The following is a 22,605-nucleotide window of genomic DNA, read 5'->3' as shown; positions in this document are numbered from 1 at the left end:
ATTCCTGTCAGAGTCAGGATTTTCAGTATCTATTATCTCCACCTCTGGAATTTATCCAAAAGCTATTTCAGAGGCAGAGCCCAGGAAACAGAAGCTAACTCGACTGCATAAGCTGGAACCAGAGTGCTTAGCCTCCTTTCCTCCTCACCTCAGCAGATCTACAAGCCGACAGACTGAAAATGAAAAGAACAGCCAAGGTTAACCCACCACAGCCTAAGGACCAAACTCACCCAGCTGCTCATTCACTTTCCATCCTCAACAAGACAGGGTGGAAACAGGATGAGAAAGCTCATGGGTTGCAATGAAGTGTCCTGGTTTGAGCTAGAACAGAACTAATTCTGTTCAGTGATTTCACGTTTCAGCTCAGTCGCTTCTAACAGCATACACTCACAGTGTCTGCTCCTTCATTTAGTCTGGCCATGATGCACAACTGCTGTGCAAAGTCAGGAAGACACTGATCTTTTATTCCTTACTCTGAAACTATAGTGAACTTGAATAAACAACACATATGCATTAAAACTAAAAACTAATGCAAGCCTGAAATACTGCAACAACTTAAAACATAGCAGTTCTATAGAAGATCATTTTCCAAGCTCATCAAAGTGTTAAAATTTCTAAATGATGATTACAGAGGATAACATAAAAAAAAGTACTTCTTTACTATAAAGCAGACTCTGGCATAGATTGCCCAGAGAGGCTGAGGATGCTCCCTCCCTGGAGATGTTCAAGGCCAGGTTGGATGAGGCCTTGAGCAACCTAGTCCAGTTGAGAAGCATCCCTGCCCACGGCAGGGCGGCTGGATTAGATGATTTCTAGGGTCCCCTTCCAACCTAAGCCATTCTGTGATTCTATATGATCCTATTTGCTTTGACAAAGTAATCTGGTTTAAATTAATTATATAGAAGATAGTGTGTGTTCATAAGAAAAAGTTGCAATTTTTCCTTAAACTGAAGTCAGGTAGCTAGTCATTACAGTTCCAGCATTTTTTTAGACTTCTCAGCTACTCACACAACAGGCAAATTCCAGAAATTTCTCAAAAGCATTTTAAATAGCCGCAATTCTATAGAATATATTAATTGTTTTTAAAACCCACACAAGTGTTACCAGCTTTCAGCAAGAGCACTATGCATCAATGGAAGTAAGGATGTCTCTAGTTGAAGTTGTATTAAAGAGTTCCAATGCAAATGTTCACAGAGGAATATCACAATTTCACTGTACATTAAATAATTCCAAAGACTCCACTTAGATTCAAAATTACCAAATTAGAAAATTAGCATACTGGCAGCTTCGTAGAACGATGTAGTTTTACATCACACTGTTTGTTTACTAAACATGCATGGTCAACCTTGATATTAATGTGACATAGCAACATAAGGCTTTGAAAACATTTTTAAAAAGCAATCCAAACTGCCTTCGTGCTAGTATTTTCTAGGACTACCACTCCGTGCATTACACACCAACACCAACTTTTAAACCCTGTGAAGAGTCTAATATTGTAAAACTAGCAAAGTGATCACTGAATTAGCAACAGAAGAACAATCTCATACATTATTTACCACAGTTGTCCCGACTAAATTTGGTACCTCCAACACTGATACAACTATTTTTTGCCTGACATGTTCCGACTTATCCTCATTAAATTTCTGACAAACAAACAAAAACCAAAAAATAACCACTAATCAGTGTTGCAAAATGTTGTGAGAGAAAAGACTGATACAAAAATTAAAAACAGTTCTGTGTATGGGGTTAACATTTAAAATTAAAGTTCATGTTACCCTCTCTGAGGGAAACAATTTTAAAATCCTCTAGAGGAAATATTTTTATAATGCATATCACATGCTAAATTCCATTTAAAATTCATGAACTCTCAGCTCATATTGAATTATTTTTAGTGCTGCCAGCACTTGTGACAGGGTTTCTGGTATTCTCCAGATAGAAACAGATAAACTTAAAAATTCAAAAGGCTACTGTCCAAGAGTATCACTAAACAATGCCACAAAAGTTGTAAAACATCAGACTTGGTCAAACTTACCGCCAGTGCTTTAGATAATTTTGTTCTATAGTTATTCAAAACAATGGCATCGATGTCCTTAAGTGGCACATACGCCAAGCCATCTTTAATAAATACTCTTCTGGCTCTAAATAGATCCACAGCATCAGCAAGTCCAACCTGGGAAAAAAGAAAAACCCATCTTGTGAAGTAGCAAAATAATGCAGTAACAATGTTTACAACCCAAAGATGCAAGATGTGCCAGTAAAGCTTAAAGTCATTCTCCACCTTTTAACAAAGCTCTACCCAGGCAAAACAGAAAGATTTTGAAATTAAATGCTGACTTTGGAACAGCTGATCATCATTTTGGTGGAAAAATATTACTTACTTACGAAAAGTCAGGCAACTAGACAAAATAAGCTACTTTAAAGTCCGTATCTATAATTATTAGCCCAATTATGTAGCTTTGCATCAGTGACTGGTCTGATATTTGAAAATGGACTTATGTGGGCCTTCTGTTTCAGCTATCTTGAAATATTTAGTTTCTGTAAACTACAGATTAGCTGTAGCTTTTATTAGCTACAGTTTATGTAAGCTACAGGTTTGAGAAACAGAACTGGAACCCAAACAACTTTGCTCCAAAGAAAAATCGTTGGGTAAGATACTTTCCTCTCCCCTTGCTTTCCTGCAAAATGAATTTCAGACTAATACAAACAGATCAAAACTAGTCTGAGCAACAGATGTTTGAGAATGTCTCCATCCTGAATGGACTGTCAGCCAGGCAAGGTAAGTCATTTGTCTGGGAAATGTTAAAGCTTAAGACCGTTTTTGTGGCAAAAGATAAGGGATGACAGAAGAGGATAGAACACATTAAGAGCAGTTTAAAGCTCCCTTTATTTTTCCAGTCCCTCCCTCTACCCTCATACTGACATTAGGAAGAGGAACTTCCATTACTCTCAGTTAGATACTTCACGTAACTGTTAGCAATAGTATTATGTAAACTTAAAATTAGTAAAACTAAGTTTAACTGAAGGAGAATAAACACAAATCTGTGGAATTCAGCAATTTCTATTTACCTTGTAGAACATTTGTTCTTTTACTTTAATCACACTGAAGCCAGGGGTTGATGCAACCAGCTCATTTGCCAATTCATTTTTCAGGTCTTCGCTAACCTAAAATTAAGAGATGATTTTAAAACTGCTGAAATACTTTAGAACAAGGCTTTTTTTTAATCAATATGAGCTAGAGAATTACTTAACCTGTAAATGTATCATCACTTTAATTGACAAGGAAAAAGAATTACATATTCAGCAAGTGATGACTAATAATGAATTACGCAGAAACCAACAGAACACTAGTGGTCAATAGTGTTAAGTAACCTTCCTTCTGAAGTAGTAGTGCAGATTTTAAAACATAATAATTTTAAACATTTAAAAAGCATGTTGTACAGATCTTGTGTTAAAGCCAACCTCTTGTGACAACCACTGTTCATACCTAGATTTACAGTATGCATTAAAACAAAGCATGATGACTCATTGGCAACTGGAAAGGATTTAAACAACTTTGTCAGATTTTTGACAAAAACATGAGTTTCAGGTAATTTTTAAATCCAGACTTTATAAAAGAGACATTGTCTTATATTCATGGATTTACCTCTCTTCCCTTTTGTTTTTTAAGGAGCAAGAACAACAGTACACTTGTCATTCTTTAAATGGCAGTGCTTTTCCAGTTTTTCAAACAGGTAAGTTAAATAGTAATGTTCTAATTTAACAACTTTAAAGTATGCAAGCCAAAATTTCTAGCTATCTATCATGGACAATGTTAGACTTCCTAATATAAAAACTAAAATGCTGCATATACATTAATATATATATTATGCTTTTTGATTATTTAATACACCAAATATAGCAGGTAAGCCACACTTAAAATTAGTATATTGTCATCATTTTACTAGTCAATAAATAATTTTTGGGTTGTATTCAACAGAAAACAATTAACAAAAAGATCTGAAATCAAATTGTTATACTCTAATTCATTATTAAGCTCCGTCTCTAAAACAAATAATAAATTTTATTAAAATTAAATAATAAATGTAAATCACTCTGATAGAACATACATGCTATGCAATGTATACCCAGCAATGATACCTAATTAACTTGACTACCTGCAGTAGTCTTACTTGAACAATATGTTCTTGATAAAGTATAATGGAAGTAATCCCTGACTGAAAGGGATTAAATGTTCAGGAAGATACAATACCTTCCCAAAACAGACACAGATGTCATCAAAGTATAACACATTGTGTGACACTGCTCTACATCCTAATTTGTTGATGCAGTTAAAAGGGAATGCAAACTTTCTTTTTTCCCCTTCTCCTTCTCAGCTGGAAAACTGGGAAAATGAAACAAAACAGAATACTTCTTTTGGAATTCAAAGGGAAGACCCTTTCATTGGAAGAGCAGCTCAGCGAATCCCCCCTATGAAAGTGATTTGAAAGATGCATATGAAATGGGCAAGGCAGCGATTCCTGGAAGGCTTATAGTTACTCTGTCTGCACCTTGATGTCATCTGTAGAACTCTCTCAGGAAAACCAGCTTTTAAAAGTAATAATAAAGCTGCCAGCAAGGCAGAAGAATATGACTTCGAAGACAGAAGAAATACACAGTAGCATTATATTTCTGCATATGAAAAATCTAATGCTCAGGGAAAAACAGCCTGTAAGGAAATCATTTTTCTTTAACCAAATAACCATATCAAAACAATTAAATGGGTTTCTCTAAATGATGAGAAAACAGTTTCTATAAAACACTCTCACTAACAATCTTACTCTTGTTCGTCCAAAAGATTCCCACTTCTCAAATGTGACACCCTTGAACTATATACAAATTTTACAGTGCTACCAAAAACCCATTACTCCTTTCTGTATCTCGTTTAAATAGATATCAGGCTGAGTCACCACATCAGCCTGCAAGAATGCCTTTCACCTAGTATTGATCAAAGTTTTAAATTTAGTTCCAGAAGAGTGACTTCATTTTTCAAATAGAAGAACTTGATGCTTTCCCGGTAGAAGTTGCTTGAGAGCTCAGTCTACGATGTCATTCCAAACCCTTGGTGAAACTATCTTTAAATGAAAACAGCAGAACATATTGTAAAGCTACTGTGGTTACAATTGCAGTTTCTTCTAGGGTACCTAAGTAAAAAAAAACAAAAAAAAATAAAAAATCAAACCAAGCCAAGAATAGGTTTGGTTTGGTTTTTTTTGTTTTGTTGTTTTTTGTGGGTTTTTTTTGTTTGTGTTTTTTTTTTTTTTTTTTACAGAAAAGCATTAAAACAGTGCAATAACTGCTTTACAGACAGGCTTGCAAGATTGGGGAAATAATTAGAAGAGGTAAAAAAAAAAGGATTCCTTGCTTATTTGTTTTTCAAAAAACAATTAGCTCATTTTCATCAATAAGACCATTTTATTCAGTATTACATTTAATTTCAAGGGGTTTTTTATCTTTTAATATACACAAAAAAACAATTATACTGACTGAAAACTTCACAAGCTGTCTAAATTCTTCTTTATTAGTAATCGGATCATATCAATCTTATACAGCTGTGAAGTGTCAGTTATTTTAGATTTTCTTGCATCTCACTCGCAACAAAACCTAATCGCTGGGGTAAAAGCAATCCTGGTGGAAACCTCCAGAAAAATAAATCAATGTATTTCAGTCCATGACGGAAGATTTAGATAAGACTGTGGACAGTGTTAGTAAACACATAGTTTTATCAGAAAATGTGTCTTTTAAACAAACACAACTATTACTTCAAAACAGTGTTTATAGCATAAATTTTTAAAAAAATACTTAGAAAGCTGTCAAATTTACTTCTTACAGCCTCAAGTACCTTATAGGCTAGGTAAACTTCCAGCAGCCATACAAACACTTTGCTCCTTGCCTTTTCACTGAATTCACACTGTAAGCTCCTTATAGTCTAAACTCAGACTCAGGCTCTCAGGGCATGCCTGTACCTCTCCAGAGAGAGCATCACGAAGCATGTATCCCAGTTTTGATTGGTTCATGGAAACTGGAGAAGCTTTTTTTTTTTTTTAATTATTATTTTAACAAGAGCATTATGGTTTGCACATTTAATGATTTCATCTCTAAAATGGCACCTGCAAGAACACATTCCGGTAATCGCTAAAAAATTAGACACAATTAAATACAGCTTTTAGAATTCTCATCAAGATCAGAAAGATAAACAGACTGCTTAACTTTTGACAGCGCTTAATGATAATCTCCACGAGAAATGCTGTTATGTTCAAAAGATTTTTAATTACTTTTTTTTTAAATCAACAGAATTCTGAGTGTCATCTGGTGTTCATCTGACCCTCCACACTGAACTGACTTAATTCACTCCACAGAACGTAATTCACTAGTTTTGCTGGCTAGTTTGTTGACAGTTTAATAAACAAACAAGCTTATCAGCTAGTCAGGCTTTGGTTTGCACAAGCAAAGAACAGTAAAACCAGGAAAAGAATCTTCCCTTTTCAGTGACACTGAGTGACCTATTGGAGCTTGAAACAAGTCAACACTTCTTCATGAGTTTTTGAGACAGAAAGATTAGAAAAATCAAGAAATAAAAAGGGAAGGCATGAGAGGAAAGGAAGGAAGCAAGGATTTGGGACAAGCTGCATTATTTCTAGTGTTCTTGCTTTCTACGTGCAGTTTATTCATTGATTTTAAAACACAGAATTGTCCTGGAAACACAAAGACACATAAATTTAGATTAAAATATGAATAATTTAATATGTAAGGCTTGGTTAAACAAACATTGGCAGTAAGGCAGTGCAAAAACTTCAAAATAAACTTGATATCCCTGCTCTGTTTTAATGAAGAGGTAAAGATGCATGCACACATTATACTACTGTACATGCACGACTACTTAATTTTGCTGTTTCTAGATCTCCCAGTAAGGAACAAAAACTCAGTGCAGAAGTCCTTTCCTTTTCCAACACTCAGCTTCAGGCATTTACATGCACATGTCACTGGTGTCCTTCAAAAATGAACTTTTAAAATCTTTCTTTTATCATAGAATCATATAATGTTTGGGTTGGAAGGGACCTCCAAATGTCATCTAGTCCAAACCCCTGTTATAATCAGGGACATCAACTAGGTCAAGCTGCTCAGAACCTCATCAAGCCTGACCTTGAATGTCTCCACCACCTCTCTGGGCAACCTACCCATAGAATGGCTGGGTTGGAAGGGACCTTAAAGATCACCAAGTTCCAACCCCACTGCCATGGCCAGGGACACCTCCCACTAGATCAAGTTGCTCAAAGCCCCATCCAGACTGTCTTGAACACATTCAGTGATGGAGCATCAACAACTTCCCTGGGCAACCTGTTCCAGTGTCTCACCACCCTCACAGTGAAGGACTTCTTCCTAATTTCTAATCTAAATCTATTCTCTTTACATTTGAAGCCATTACCCCTCACCCTATCACTACAAGCTCTTGTAAAAAGTCCCTCTCCAGCTTTCTTGTAGGCCTCCTTCAGATACTGGAAGGCCACAATAAGGTCTCCCCACAGCATTAAGTCTTTAGTCACTGAATAGCTGGTACTCAAATGGCACAACCATCTTCTCAAAGAGAAATGGCATCAGACTGTCAATACTGCACTACTTTGCAATTTCAAGTATGAAACAGACAAAACAATCATTTTCTAGTCAATCTTCTCCATTGCCACACATCACAGTACAAACTAAGCTACAACTAGAAAGCAAAGCTATTCACCTAGATACCACTAATTTCAGGAATATAAATTTAGAGTGTATTCAGCCAGTTAATAAATACTAACTTAATTAGGAAAGAACATCATTCTCAGCTGTCCAACCAATTAAAAGCACTAAAAATGTTTCAATAAAACATTCCAGAGGCTAACAATAACAACAATCAATCCCGATGCATTTCTTAAGAGACAACAATCCCATTTTGGCTAAGCACAAATGACTTAAAAAGAAAATTGTGTTTTCCGTGTTACTAAAACTTACTGGTTTAGCTCTAGTTCAGGTTGTGGGCATCCATAAAAATATAAAGTGTTGCACTTGGAATTACTAGGTATTCTCATCCATTAGCTGAAATCTTGTCTGGGTATTTTTTTCAAGTCAGGAGTGGGCATGGGAAGGACATTTTATGTATATTCCTCAACTACACAGCTAATTTGTAGTTATCATAATCACAGAGATACTCGGTGACACAGGTCCAGTTTCCTACATTCCTGACAAACTTTTCTCTACACACATGAAACGTAAAGCTGAACAAAACAACTACTACACACTACTGTAGAAACATCACCAGATATATATTAGAGTCACACATGACTGGAGCTAACAAAGATCCTGATGAGAAATATGGAAACAGGTTTGCTTCCATTTACAAACCAGGATGCTAATGTCAGACTCAATTTTACATTTGATAACAAATGTTTCTCTGGATTCAATCACAGGATTAGCAGGAAAGAACATTTCAATGCTTGCAGACCATTTTATGAAGCTTACGTCCCAAACAGCAGCTAGTAAATTCTACTTGCAGTGTAATTACATCCTGCACAAACTACCCTATCTGCTTTTATGCTGCTGTACTAAGGAACAATATAAACATCTCCAAAGTTACTGCACTCACAGTTATGTGAAGAATAAATCCATTTTGGAAACATTCTTAACCTCAACCACTACAAAAGAATACCCTGATTATCTGTGTAACTTACTTTCTTCTTGATTAAGACATGGATATCATTTAAAAAAAAAAAAAAAAAAAAAAAAACCACACTACGGATTTCCCAATTTTCTCTTCCCTTATGCCTTAAAATAACGTATAAAACATTTGTAGAAAAAGAGATGACACTTGATGACACCATTCTCCTTCCCTATACTAAGTTTCTTCCAAGAATCTAGAATTATCGATGGCTAAGAACCAAGGATCTGCAAGGATCAGGTTAGGACTCGCTATTCTTTCATCATTTACATGCCATTAGAGAAATGGCAATAAAGTGTGACCTGGTGAGCTGAGTGCTGGAGCACATGATCACACAAGCAGTGTGAGCACCCTTCCCACCTCTTCTATCATAAGCTGAAGAACACGTTGTAGAAGATATCTATTCTCCATTGCCTTTCTGGTAGGAAGGAGGAATGTTTTTATTTATCATCTCATTTTTATTGCAGCCTTTTTCTGCAATTTTTATTTCAAAGCATGTGACTTTTTCAAAGCAGGAAGAGACTGTACTACAAAGCAAAAGGAGCAGGTACAGTATCCAGTACAGGATTCAACCTCACAGTGGACTCTGAAGTATTTAACTCAGCCACACAAAACTATTTAGTAAGAACCACAGTGCTCTAGTGCACTAAAGGGGACAAAAGTAACTGAACAGTTTTTTTAGTTTGACTTCAGTTTCACAAGTCAATTGTAAGCAATAAAAGCTATCTTCTAAGGGTCCATTTAGATTTCTGCAAATAATCAGCATCTGTTTCTAATCAAATGGAGATGATTATGAAAATAAAACTTTTAATTAGCATTTTTCATCATTTACAAGCTGTTGTTAATTATGTTTATGAAGGTGAAAAGGGACATCTCCAGTAGCTATATATTCTTCAGTCATATTTATTACTTAATTCCACAATTTTATAGAACATCACCAACACCATATGTGCAAATAAATACATGCAATTAGAATTACTGCAGCAAAATGCTATTTTTGTCCATGACTAACAACAAAGTCACACTACAGTTCAAGGAGCCACTGGAGAAGGGTAAATAAAGACCCTGCCTCATCCACCCTGCCAGTACACAAAAAAAGGCAAGAGCATGTTCCCCCCTCCTCCCAGCCAACACTCTCCCTCTCAGATTTATGAGATGTTCATATTCTCCTGTGAATTGAGCTTTATTTTAGAAGTCTGTAAGAGAATACTACACTTCATTTTAAGCCTAAATGTTTTAATCAAACCTCACCCCATCTACCCATCCCTCACAATGTTAGCTCACTAGAACACATGAAGAAATATTTGATACCTCTGGAATGCAAAGCCATAAACGAAATCAGAAGAACATTTTGGTTTATACAGCTGGTACTAAAATGTAAGATTATAGTCACAGGCTTGTTGTTAAGTCTCAAGTATAAAATTTATACATTTTTGCAATTCAAAAAAATTTTGACTCTATGTTTTATTCTCATATGGATGGAAAGCTGAGAGGGGACAACTTCTACTGAATATCATGTCAAAATCCCAGCCCCCTTTTCAGTGGCTAGAGATAATAGTGAGTATTTTCTTTTGCCTATATTTGCCTTTACTAAGGATACAAACTAGACCCGTTCTCATTAATCCAAATCTGACTTTAGGATCTTCCCTAGCCAAGAAAGGCAGTCATAAAGCAGTTTTTCAAGAAGCTGAACTACAAATATTTATACAACTACCCCACTACTGAGATAAATGCTTTTGAAGAAAGCATAATAGCGATATTAGAAAGTCTCTCGTAAGAGTGCTCTGATCATAAAAATGGAAATTAAAGAAGTTTAATTTCTACTGCTTAAAGCTGCTAAAAAAGCACTTCAGCCACAACATCAAAGAGCTACTGGAGGGAAAAAAAAAAAAAAAACAAACCTAACACGTTTTGCTCTTTCCTTTTATTTTGCAGTTCTTATTTTTCCCTCTCCAATGATGGCAGATGCACTACAGAGCGTTAGCTCCCCCAACTGACTATTCCCATCTCCTGTTCTTTCCCCATTACTACAATTTAAAGGATTTTATTAAAATAAAGTGCCTCATAACAGCATTAAAAAAATTAAGATGGTTAATTTTGCCACAACACACAGGCATCTAACCTAGGAGTTATTAATAAAAGTTATATTTTTTAAATTTCAAAAGGCTTTCAGAGATGAATTTCTAAGGTAACTTAAAACAGGACCTTTTTTATACCCTGTGGACAGGAAACAGCAACACAGAAGGATGTATTCAAGAAGAAATACACTACACTTTGAAGTTTATTTTCTTCTTCACACTGCAGAAAGATAACACAAATGAAATTGCAGGGAATCTAAATTCAATTATACACCATCCTTGCACCACAGATTAGGACATGATAATAACTATTAATTTTCATTTCTTATGGAAGCAGCAAATAGGAAATATATCCCTTTCAAGTCTGAAGATAAGATGAAGGAACTATCACAGCAAATCAGAACAGTCAAGATGATGACCAGAACATCACTGAAAAATAAATTTAGGATAAAACTTTACAATCTATTCTACCCCAAATTGCAGTATATCAAGTTAAATTCCTGAAAAAGTACAGCAACAAATCAAAGCATCCGATAGCACTTTGGAAAAAACACAGGAGACAAGTAACAGCCCATGTGGATCTGTCAAAAAATAAACTGTATTAAGCCAATCTCACTTCTGTCACAGTGCAACAGACCTTAGGGACAGGAAAAAGAGCAGGTGACACATTGTGTCAAAACCCCTTACAGTCACTCTCATAGGCGCTTTCACAAGCAAGTGACCAAGCAGTTCCACTGAATCTCCTATAATCTGGGTGCAAAACCAACTGGAAAAGCCATGCATGGAAGAATTTCATTCAAAAACAGAAGGTCACATTAAGCCAAGTTCCACAGTTATTGTGCCATATGACATATGCAGGCACAGCTTTGAAGGGCAAGAAAAAGATAAACTGCAGACAGAGTGAAGAAAAGAATAAATTTACTCTATTTTATGGCTTCAGGTTATGATCATCATCATGATTCATCACTTCCCCACTGTTAAATCCCGTAAGACCCAAGATGTGAACAACAGAAAGCTCAAATACCTTAAATCAGGAATTTCTAGGAACACCAGTGACCCAGATATGTTGCAGTTTTCCTCAAACTTACAGATGCATTGGAAGCTTTTCAGTAATGACTTGTGGCAGTTGCCATAATTATGATTATGTCAAAAAGGCCATCAGAACATCAAATTGATAAACTAGGATTTATCTCACGCTATGAAGGTCTAAAAGCACTATTATAAGAAAAAAAGTGTAAGTATGGTCATTTCTCAAGGGCTTCTGATGTGGGCATGCATAATCAGATACAGTAAAAAGGGAAAAGGCCGGGTGAAAAGGTTGGAGTAAGAACTGGGGGACGAATGAGAGGGTGCATATGTAGCAGGACATGTGGGAAACCACACAGACAACCAATCTTACTGGTAAAGTTACATGACAAAATGGGGCTTGGGCATAATGTCAGGCCACTCCAAACAGGCCATGAATCACAATCTGGCAGAAATAAAATCAGGCACACCTAACTTAAACAAAGGAAAACATCAGAAGCCGCAAGCTGTGGACAAGAAAGAAAAAAACTTTCTAGCCAAAGCCCAAGAGTCACTTAACCGTAAAATCATTTACTTCATATAATGCCTTTGTCTAACGAAGACTTTACTTTGAGATTAAAATATTTTCTTCAATGACTGGAATATTCACTATATTTCCCTTTAAATATCTTTAAAATCTTTAAAATTAGCGGCTTTTACTGCCAGAAACTGTGAAACATCATTGCTGTAATGACTCATTTATAGTAAGATTTTAATGCTTTAATCTCTGAAATTAATGTAAATCTCAACTGCACACCTGTGTTTGCATATTCTCTTTGATGGGCCCTGTCACCTTAAATGTCAGCACTTACTTCTCAAGTGCTGCTTAAGGATTTCCTGTGCTTCCTACCCAACTGACTTTGCACACAGACTATTTAACGTGCCTTAAGAGCTGAAAATTACATGCCATACATAAAAAGCTTCAGTATTTATCTGGATGATGACAGCACTGTCCCTAAAGAAAAAAAAAAAGTTTTTAAAGTACATAAAGTAGACTTAAAACATTCTAAAATACCTTCAGCACTATTCCATGGTTCTCCTGGTACCATGATAGACAACAATATCAACATATCTTAAAGTATAGATTAAAAATAAGCAAGCTCTAGAAAGAGGGAGATGAGTATTTCTTGTGCATAAAATGAAAAAAATATTATACAGCAGAATCTTCTTCTCATATTGAATTACCCACACTGAAGTGTCGAGAAAGGTAATGTAGCACTTTTCTCTCCATTCTGGACAAAGAAACATCAAAGCAGGAAACACACACAGCCATACATATTCAAAGGCTGACAAACCACTTAATACTAAAATTAAGCTTACTTTTGATGCAATACTACTAACCAGTCTCCTAGTCTCTTCTCCTTTAAGAAGTTTCCCAAAATTTAGTGGACACCTGACAGCAAGTCATGTATGAACTATTACATAAAAAGTCAGGAGAAACAAGATCACAGACTGAGATCCAGAAATTCAAGTGTCAAATAAGGTTAAAAATAAGCTTTACTGAACAAGAGAACTACAGAATTACTGATCAGAAAGTTTAGCAAACGTTCCTTCAAGTCCAGTGCTCTAAGCTGAACAACACAGATGCTTTCTCCAAGACAGCATGATTTTAACTAACATGAAGCAAATGATATTCAAATAGCTATTTTCCCAGGGAACAAATAACAGCAAGAGAAATACCCCACAACAGGTTACCAATTTCTCTAAAAAAACTACATTTTAAATGAGCTAGTAATAGTATTTTATTGAAATATTATTGCCTAAAAGATGTTACGGTAAGTGTCATGTTAGAAATGCTGCTCCCAGGCCAAGCCTAACCTCCCCCCCCAAGCCAAGCCTAAGCACTCCTGCAAAAACACATGGAAGGAGCCTTGACCAAATCATGTATCACAGAGTGAGCCACTGTGTTTATGGACTTTCTTTTGCAAGTAAAAGGCTTCTTCATAACCAGGTAAAACTCCCCAGGCCAAGTATTTATCTATTTTAATAAGCCCCTTGCCATGTATTTTGCTCCATCAGCAACATAAATGTCAGTCACAGGACACAAGAAATCATATTATAAAGATGAATTTTTACTAAATCTCATTTCTATTTTTAGTTTCAGAAAGTCCTTGCTCTTTGATTAAAATTCTCTGTAATTATGAGATCAGAACCACTATCATTTCAAACTCTCCTCAGCTGACTGTGATACAAAAAAAATTCCAAAACCCTGATATTTTTATTTCTAGTTGTTTAGAACTCCATTCTTTCCTAAAGTGGCTAAGTAAGACCTCTGGCACTCAAGTTTTAAAATAGGATCTCAATAGCTGTTTAAGGATTGTCCCTGAGTGGGACTAAAGATTCCTTGATGCTATAAGGCAGTAATTCTCAATACGCAATTGACAAAATCTCAGGAATTACTGTGCAAAACCCTTGGAAAAAAAAAATACATAAATATGTCTTACTTTTCCATGCATGTAACCAAACATGAGAAGGAGAGAAAGGACAGCTACTGAACTCTCAGCATTAGGTTCACTTTGTTGGTGCTGTAAATGAAGACAACTGTGACAAAACTCCACAAGACAATCCAGTTATCCCTCCTCCCCACAAAAAAAGTTGACCAGTTCTTTTATTAAATATTGAGAAACGCTTCTCACAGTGGTTCTTAGAATTGTTAACTGAAGATACAGCTATGCCACGCCTCAACTTCCGCAGCTCTGGCCTACCTCAGATGACAGTTCTGAAATGCAGAACCATTATCTAGAATATGCAAGGTGTCTGTCTTCTCTTTAAGGAAATTTAACTAACTTTCTTAGGATGTGCTAAGCAATTAAACTCCCATAGCAGAATTTCTATCTGTTTAACAATATAAAACTGAACTGTACTATCAGAACTTAATTCCTTTTCCTGACCATCCTCTTTTCTAACAGGCGGAGCGCAAAATTTGATTTCCATCTTGTTTTATGCACGATAAAGCATGAAAACCCTGTAATGCCTAACAGAGAATTATGAAGAGGATAGTTCATCTTCATTTCCTTTTTAAAGTCTTTTACAAATACAACACTGACAATAAGAGTACTGCTTCTTGGTACCTCCTGCATTGCCCCACAGAGGTTACACCTGACATATGGAATTCCTTAGTAATATTCAAATGTTTTATACATGATAGTGCAAGGAGCGATTAGTTTTGCTTAAATTCACACCGGAATTAGAAGAGGGGAGAGGGGGAAAGTAGAAGCAGGGAAGTAGATTTTCAATTAAGTGATGCTTTGTTGCCTCAACAGGCATAATAAGGTAACACCTTCTTAATCATTTTGACGTGCTGAAGGCATGTGCAACCGCACAGAACCAAGTCACATTCCCAACTACTTCCAGCATCCTGGAAAGACTAATTCATTCCCACGAGCCTGAATGCTGAAACTGTGACAGGACACTATGAGACTTGGGAAAAAGCAATGGAAATACAGCTCCACAAACACACTGTTGTTTCAACAAACCTTTCAGCAAAACAATGACATTTCTAATAATCTCTCAAAGATCCAGGGAAGTCCACGTGTTACTGTTTAGCTAGGTAAATTCATTCTCAGCACTGCACAAGTCACCTTTAATAATCAATGTGCACTGGTGTCAGATCTTTCAATACAGCGACATATAATGAATGGCAGCCACATGTCTGAAGGAGGCCTACAAGAAAGCTGGGGAGGGACTTTTTACAAGGGCTTGTAGTAATAGGATATGAGATAATGGCTTCACACTGGAAGAGAGTGGATTTAGATTAGAAATTTGCAAGATCATCTTCACTATGAGGGTTGTAAGACACTGGAACAGGTTGCCTGGGGAAGTTGTGGATGCTCCATCACCAGAGGTGTTCAAGACAAGGATGGACATGGCCCTGAGCAATCTGGTCTAGTGGGAAGTGTCCCTGGCCATTGCAGGGGGGGTTGGAACTAGATGATCTTTAAGGTCCTTTCCAATTCAAAGCATTTTATGGTACTTCAGAACATTTAAGTTCTTCTAATTAAGCAGTCATTTAAGAGAAAGGTCTCTTTCAGCACAGTGATGATCGTACATTAATCTATATTAATTTTAGTTTACTCTGAGAGCTACAGGCAAAGCTGGAGCTTTCTAATAAAACAGTTCACAGCTGCGATGAAATAATTTATTGAAATTATTAATGCAGAAACTGCTATAGACATTTTCTTTTAATCTCCTCAGAGAAAGGAAGCAGAATATAACAGCAGGAACTCTTTTGTAACATCCCTAAAGCACCTCAAAAACAACAGCTGTTTGTCTACAAACATTTGGCATTTTCAAGCTTTTTCATGAGTTGGTAAAGAACCACAATGACTTGAAGTTAAAAGAGAAACAAGCTTTGAATCCAAATTCCAGTGAGAAAGCAACAACTGTGGAATAAGAGCATTTATAGAATTTTGGACACAAGTTATATTGTGCAAGTCTCCATATCAGGTACTTAATGGGCCAAAATCAAATTGCCTATTAAAAGAGTTTATGTGTATGTGCATGTAGAAAGTCTATGTAATAATAAAACTGTTATTTAATTGTACATCATTTATGTTTAAACTATATATAAAAATTTCAACACAGTAGGCCATCTTTAACCACTATATCTCATACCAGCTTTTCTTTTTCATTTTAGGCTAAATCATAGTCTTGGTTACACATCTTCAACTCCAGTAACTTATATAATATGATCAAACAAGTGCAATCAAAATGATTTTTAGGATGCACAAGCATACAATCACATTTCAAAAACATACTTGCCAAGTAGAAAGAAGCTTATTATTCTTAACCCACCATGACAAATTCAAAATAAGCTATATTCTTGAGCAATCCACAAAGGATTTTCATACTTAGATTATTAAATATTGATTATGTGCTCAACAGCTGTCTTAAGTATTCCTTAAATGCATGCCTTTTTAATTTTCACATCCTTCTCGAGAGGTCAGTATTCATTAAATGCTACAATGTACACAGTCCTCAGGTCACTGCATTTGCTTTGGTTACTATAGCAAGAAGCCAACATCTTAAGTTAGCAGACTGCAAATGTTCTAGACCAAGTTTATTCATAAAGACATATGTTGTCCAAAATTATTTTCCAACTCAAACCAGTGATCTGATGAGAACTGACTGCACACATACTTCAGGTTAGAATCTAACACAGACATTTGCTTTCTTATCCCTGAAATCCGTAAGGTGAACCACCACACAATTTGTAACTTACATGTACAAGAAAAAGTAATTCTGACCAGAGTGTTATCTGTCCTGATGGACAGAGAAGACATAAAAATGCCGTATCTGAAGAAAACAGACTAGGTCTAACCCATTCAGAATCTTGATTCAAAAATACCTCCCATTAGCTTCTGTAAACATTGTTAACTTACATTTATAACTACACATTTTTTCAGCTAAGCATTGGTTGACTGCAGCAAACTGAGCTTCTCTTGTTGCAGCACAAAATTACATCACTTAGTCCTCACTTCTGTGGCAGGCACACTATTCTCCAAGTGCAGAAGTTCTGCATGGTTGTTTTTTTTCAAGCCATAAATGCACTTTCTGCTCTTTAAACAGAACTAATAAAACTATCTTAATGAGAACTTTAAAAAACAGGCACCAGCAACATAACAGAAGTACAGAAAATAACATACTTACAGCTTCAAATGGTAAGTTAACATGTTCCAGGAATTTCTGTCTTAAGGTACCAGTCAGTTCATTGAAGCGGTATCGCAAGAGATCCATTTCTTGTTGAAGAAACCAACGCCTGAGTTCCTCACTGCAAATTAAAAAAAAAAAAAAACATAATATGTTTTCTGATGATGCATCCTGTCTTTCTTTATAAACTAGATGTCAAACCTAATGAGCACAGCCTCAAATGTAACGGTGACTTTGTCACAGCACCCACAAACTCAGGAGCTTGTAAGAGAAGGCAGGAAACCTTCAGGAAGAAGCACGCAATCATAAAAGACTGGTGAAGAGACAATACACAAAGCAGCATGTTTTGGAAGAACAGAGGTAATTAACCTCAACGCTAAAAATTGTTCCGTAGGAATCAAAGCTTTTAGTCACTTTTAAATGGTACTTGCCATTTATTACTTGTTCTAGGCAAGAAAAACCAACTGCAGACAACCTTCTCCTTCAGTATTTAAAAGACAGCTTTTTTTTCTTCAAGGCACAGTATTTCTTCATTGCACAATTAACATCACAACTAACGTGGTAATGTAAATACATTATGAAGAGTACTTATTTTAATTCTCACTTTTGGGGTATCTCCAGCTGAAGGAACATTCACATATCTCACACACCATAACAACAGTGCTCAATACTAGGCAAAAAATAGCCTGGTAGCAGGTAGAAGAAAAATATATGACAATGAATTTGGGTGAGGAACACAAATGGAACATCTAACACTTGATAGAAGAGCAAAACGGGTTTAGCAACTGCAGGTGAACAAGTAGAAGAACAAACATGAACATGAGTCAGTAGACAGCATAAAAGAATAACGACACTGAAGCCAGTCTCTAAGGACTCCTGTCACTCTCTACATTCCAGCACTCAGACTCCCAGGCATCAGCACATTACCCAAAGCTACAGCAAGTAGGTACCAGCATACACTTTAAAAATTACTTGCCTAGGAAACTCATCATTAGGGCATTATTTATGTTCATTTTTTTCCTTACATCATTTCTAAACCCAAATCACAGCTTACACTCATTATTAACTTTTTTTAAACTGGGCACTCTGATTCCAGACACATACTAGTAATAATACTTAATATCGGAACTACAAGGTTAACGGAAAAGCAATGTCACTGTCATTAGATAACTAACCAAGCTGCTGCTGAACATGCAACAGTTGCAGGTAGTTGAAGTGTGGATGTTAGGAATGTCTCCTTGGGTTTTGCCATTTAACTTTCTTGTGTGAGAATACTCAATGGTTTTAATCAGATCAGAAGATTCCTGACTAGAAAAATAATATAAAAGAACAGGCTCTTTCATATCAGGGAACAGCACTCAGGGGAGGGGAAATCCTCTTTACCCTCCAGGTTGTAGTAGGGAGGACTGGAATATTTGTTATGAAGCAACAACATAGAAATAAAGACATTAAAAACACTCCTAAATCTGGAACATAAGACTGCTAGCTCACATTCCACATTAAATGTGAGAGTTCAGTTAACAACAACTTAATGTTAACTTGTGAAAACCCTGGGCATGGGCCAAAGTTCTATTTCACTCAGCAACCAAAACCAGAAGATTCCCCAGAGTTTAAGTTTCAAAAGGTAGACAGCAAGGGGAACACGGGTACAGAAAGGACACAAAAGTAAATGCTAGTCAGGGCAACAACGTCTGCGCACAAGGCTACTTTATCATACAAAAAAAAAAACTCTGAAGTAGGGAAAAGGTCTTGCAAAGTTTGATAAAGAACTTACGCCCTTGTTAGCTGACACAGACAAAAACAAAACAAAGCACAAAAGTACGTTTTAAAGTTTCCTGCATAGAAGAGAGAGTTTTGCTGTCAGGGCAGAGGCAAGATTTATTTATTCCATTTTAAGTAAGTAAAGTGAAGATTATGCTCCTGTGCCTTTTGAGATGATTCATACCTAACCTGATAAAATTAAGAGATACAACAGACAGAAGCAGAAATGCATGATCATGGCCAACAGGCAAGTAAAATTCTCTTTAGAGCTGTGTTTGCCGTGAAAGGAAAGGAAACAAGATTATTCTGTTTCCTGGTCTTGACAGGAAAAAGTCTTGCCAATGTCTTGACAGTGACATTAAAAGAGGTGTGAAGGAAGGGTATGGATGAGACTGTTCACTCAAGACTGCATATAACATTTCTTAGGAACATTATATGGGAAGAAGCTTTAAAGTCTTGGATTTCAGAAGGCAGGAGGACAGTCAAGAGATGACAACATAACAAATTTAACTGCTATAATGGTGGAGCTGGCCACCTCAGACCACGTAAAAACCAAAGCAAACCAATCCAATGTATAAGCGAGGACTGATGCAGACTAGAAAACAAAGCCAATGTAAACTGGTACCCCTGGGTGGCACTGTTGGCCAAGTGGAAACTGAAAAAGGCAGCGTTGCAGGGAAACCAGCCTGTAAACACAACTGCCTGGCAGGCCACAGGGAACTCCATTCACCCTGGTCTGCAGTTCTGTCTACTTAAATATGCTTTTTCAAACACTCCTACCTTAAAAGCTTTCATCAATTAACCTAATGATTTGTGCCAAGCCTATCTGTCTGACCCAGTATGATAAAAGCTTAGAGAACAGCATATCCTACTTGCCTCCCGATTTTATCTTTGGGGAACATGCCACTTTTAGAACACTCAAATATCTCATCCCTGAAATAGCTGCTTTTCAAGAGAGAATGAAGAATACTGCCTACAGGAACATGAAAACACAGTAGCAAGTAGTTTAGACTGCCCTGGAGCTCTGCCCACAGCCCCTCCTCCCCAAGAAGGGATCTTTCCCCCTAGACTACAAAGTCAGACCCTTTCCTACTGATTCTGTGGCCCAAAATATCTTGCATTAATTTCTGCAGAGCAGTCCACCTTCAACAAGCTGTCCACCTCTGCACTGTCTATAGCCTAACTCTCAAGACACTTCTCTGAAACAGAGGAGTTTGAACCATGCCTCCCATTTCTTTCCTAAGCAAGCACTGCAGTCAAACTCTCAAACAAAAGACAAGGGTCTTCTCATAGAAAGATAGCTTGCATGGGAAAAGGGAGGGGTCAAATTATCTGCATTTATCGTTAATTCCAGGAGACTCCAGAGGCATTAGTGTTGCCAGGCGTGGGGGGTAGTGCTTTCCACCCCTCCCAGCACAGTGGACAAAGCTTTGCAAATGCCACTCCCAAACCAAATACAGAACTTTCCACCTTTTGCAAAAGACCATGTACTGCCTCCTGTATGGCTGTGAGAGATCATAAAAACATGCACAGCAAACATAAGCACTAGAAAGAAGCCAATATTACATTTGCTGTCCATACAAGTAGAACAGAGAAGGGCAGAAGGAATTTCAGTTGTAATTCTGTTATTCAGCTTCCAGGATTTTAAGCTATAGTATCAGTCATGACAGTGAAGGCTGCTACTCATCTTCACAGCCACATGTTCCTCATTGTACATGCATCACAGATTCAGCTGGCTCATTGATCATGTTCACGAATAAATGGTCTTCAGCACAGTCCAGGTGTCTTTTGAAAGGATAACGTGATGGGATGTGAATAATCCAGATGATCTCAGGGTGTTTAAAGTCATGGTGACAGTTTTCTCCATCTGGAGGCTTTTGAAGCCCCTGCTACTTCCAACTCTGATCAGATGGTCTGTGGCAGGCACCTACCATGTTGTTCACCACCTGGGTCTTTTCTTCAACACTTGCCTTAAACCCCAAACTCTCTCATGAGCTCTTCCAAGGAAAAGTCCCATCCATTCCAGCCCCATATCCTGGCTCAGAGCATACTCCCTCCCACTCACCCTCCCGATCTGTTTTTCCTTACAACTCTGTATCCATCCATAGCAGCACTTAAGTGATGTCAGCTATCATGGTATCCTATATGCATCCTACCACATTCACCTAATTTAAATAAACTATACTGCAACTTGAAGTGAAAGTGAATTAACAAATGAAAACAGTACACACTTCGTATTTGCCAGTTTTAATTCTAAAAAGGGACTGCAATGGCAAAGAGTCAGCTGTTCACACTGACACATAGCAAAGCTGCTAATAGACATGAAGCACTGGCAACCTCTATAATTTCATGCCAGAACCACAGCTGAAGCAGAAAGAATGCACTTGACAGGGTCAACTCTGTGCTTGAGATTTCACACAACAGAAAAACTGCAGTGCAGCCATTCATGGTAATGAATTTTGAAGAAAAGCAGAGCCACTACAGGAAACCTCAAACTCGGAGAATATTCTGAGTTTGTCAGAAACAAGGCTCTCTCTTTACACAATACCATAAAGCCTACAGAGTCAGGTCTTTGGTCAGCAATCAACAGTTTAAGCATATACGCAGTTAATTTAAATTATCAATCACTGTGACTGCCTGACAAACACTTAATACTGGTGTGCTTCAAATTGAAAAAACGACATCAAATGCAACAGACTCAAATCAACATTCTGTGTGTAAACCCCAAAACTTTATCCTCAATTTTGTTCAATTATTATAAAATCTGGATATTAACTCTGATCCCAACTATCCTTTTTCATCACAGTTGAAATCAGGTTCCTACAAAACAACTCTCTGCTAGAGCCTAACTTTCTATCTAGTACCCATGCAACTCCAAGATATCTGTAATGTCTACAACAAAACAATGTAGTACCTGTATACATTTAAAATTAATAAAAGTACAGCATAGTCCAAAAAGTACTTACGACTGGCAGTAAGCAAGGCGTAGTATGAAATGAGAGATATGGTCTTTTCTTCTTGCCTCATAATCATCCTCAGCCAAAGCCTACAGAACATGTTATTATTATTTCAGGGAAACAATCTCACAGATTAAAAATTCAGAATAGACTTACTGCTGTTCAACAGTGCATTAATTCTCGTCTTCAACATAATAAATGCAAGACTGTTAAAGAAGGGGGTTGTCCTAAAGAAAGTAATACATACTCTCAGAGAAAAACTATATCTCTGACTAAACGACAGAACAGTATTTCATCACCTCTACTTTTATTCAGAATTCTTGAATGGTGCAGTCAAAATAATGTGAATGAGAGTCACCTTTTTGATTTT

At 36.8% G+C, this 22,605-nt stretch overlaps 1 protein-coding gene across 1 annotated transcript in view; it reads right to left on the bottom strand.

Annotated features, from left to right (window-relative positions):
- PRIM2 (primase, DNA, polypeptide 2 (58kDa)) overlaps positions 1 to 22,605 on the bottom strand; it is a gene marked incomplete at both ends in the record, with an annotated part of 60,746 nt that overhangs the window by 38,009 nt on the left and 132 nt on the right. Inside the window, 5 exons of the mRNA XM_008945509.1 lie at positions 2,033 to 2,170; positions 3,067 to 3,162; positions 17,518 to 17,638; positions 22,245 to 22,324; positions 22,483 to 22,495. Of these exons, the coding sequence (XP_008943757.1) occupies positions 2,033 to 2,170; positions 3,067 to 3,162; positions 17,518 to 17,638; positions 22,245 to 22,324; positions 22,483 to 22,495 (448 nt within the window). The remainder of the gene's footprint in view (positions 1 to 2,032; positions 2,171 to 3,066; positions 3,163 to 17,517; positions 17,639 to 22,244; positions 22,325 to 22,482; positions 22,496 to 22,605) is intronic.

This window comes from Merops nubicus, unplaced genomic scaffold (assembly GCF_000691845.1).
Source record: "Merops nubicus isolate BGI_N331 unplaced genomic scaffold, ASM69184v1 scaffold2978, whole genome shotgun sequence".
NCBI lineage: Eukaryota > Metazoa > Chordata > Aves > Coraciiformes > Meropidae > Merops > Merops nubicus.
Note: the sequence above shows the minus strand (reverse complement) of the source record. Positions and strands in the feature narration are given on the sequence as shown.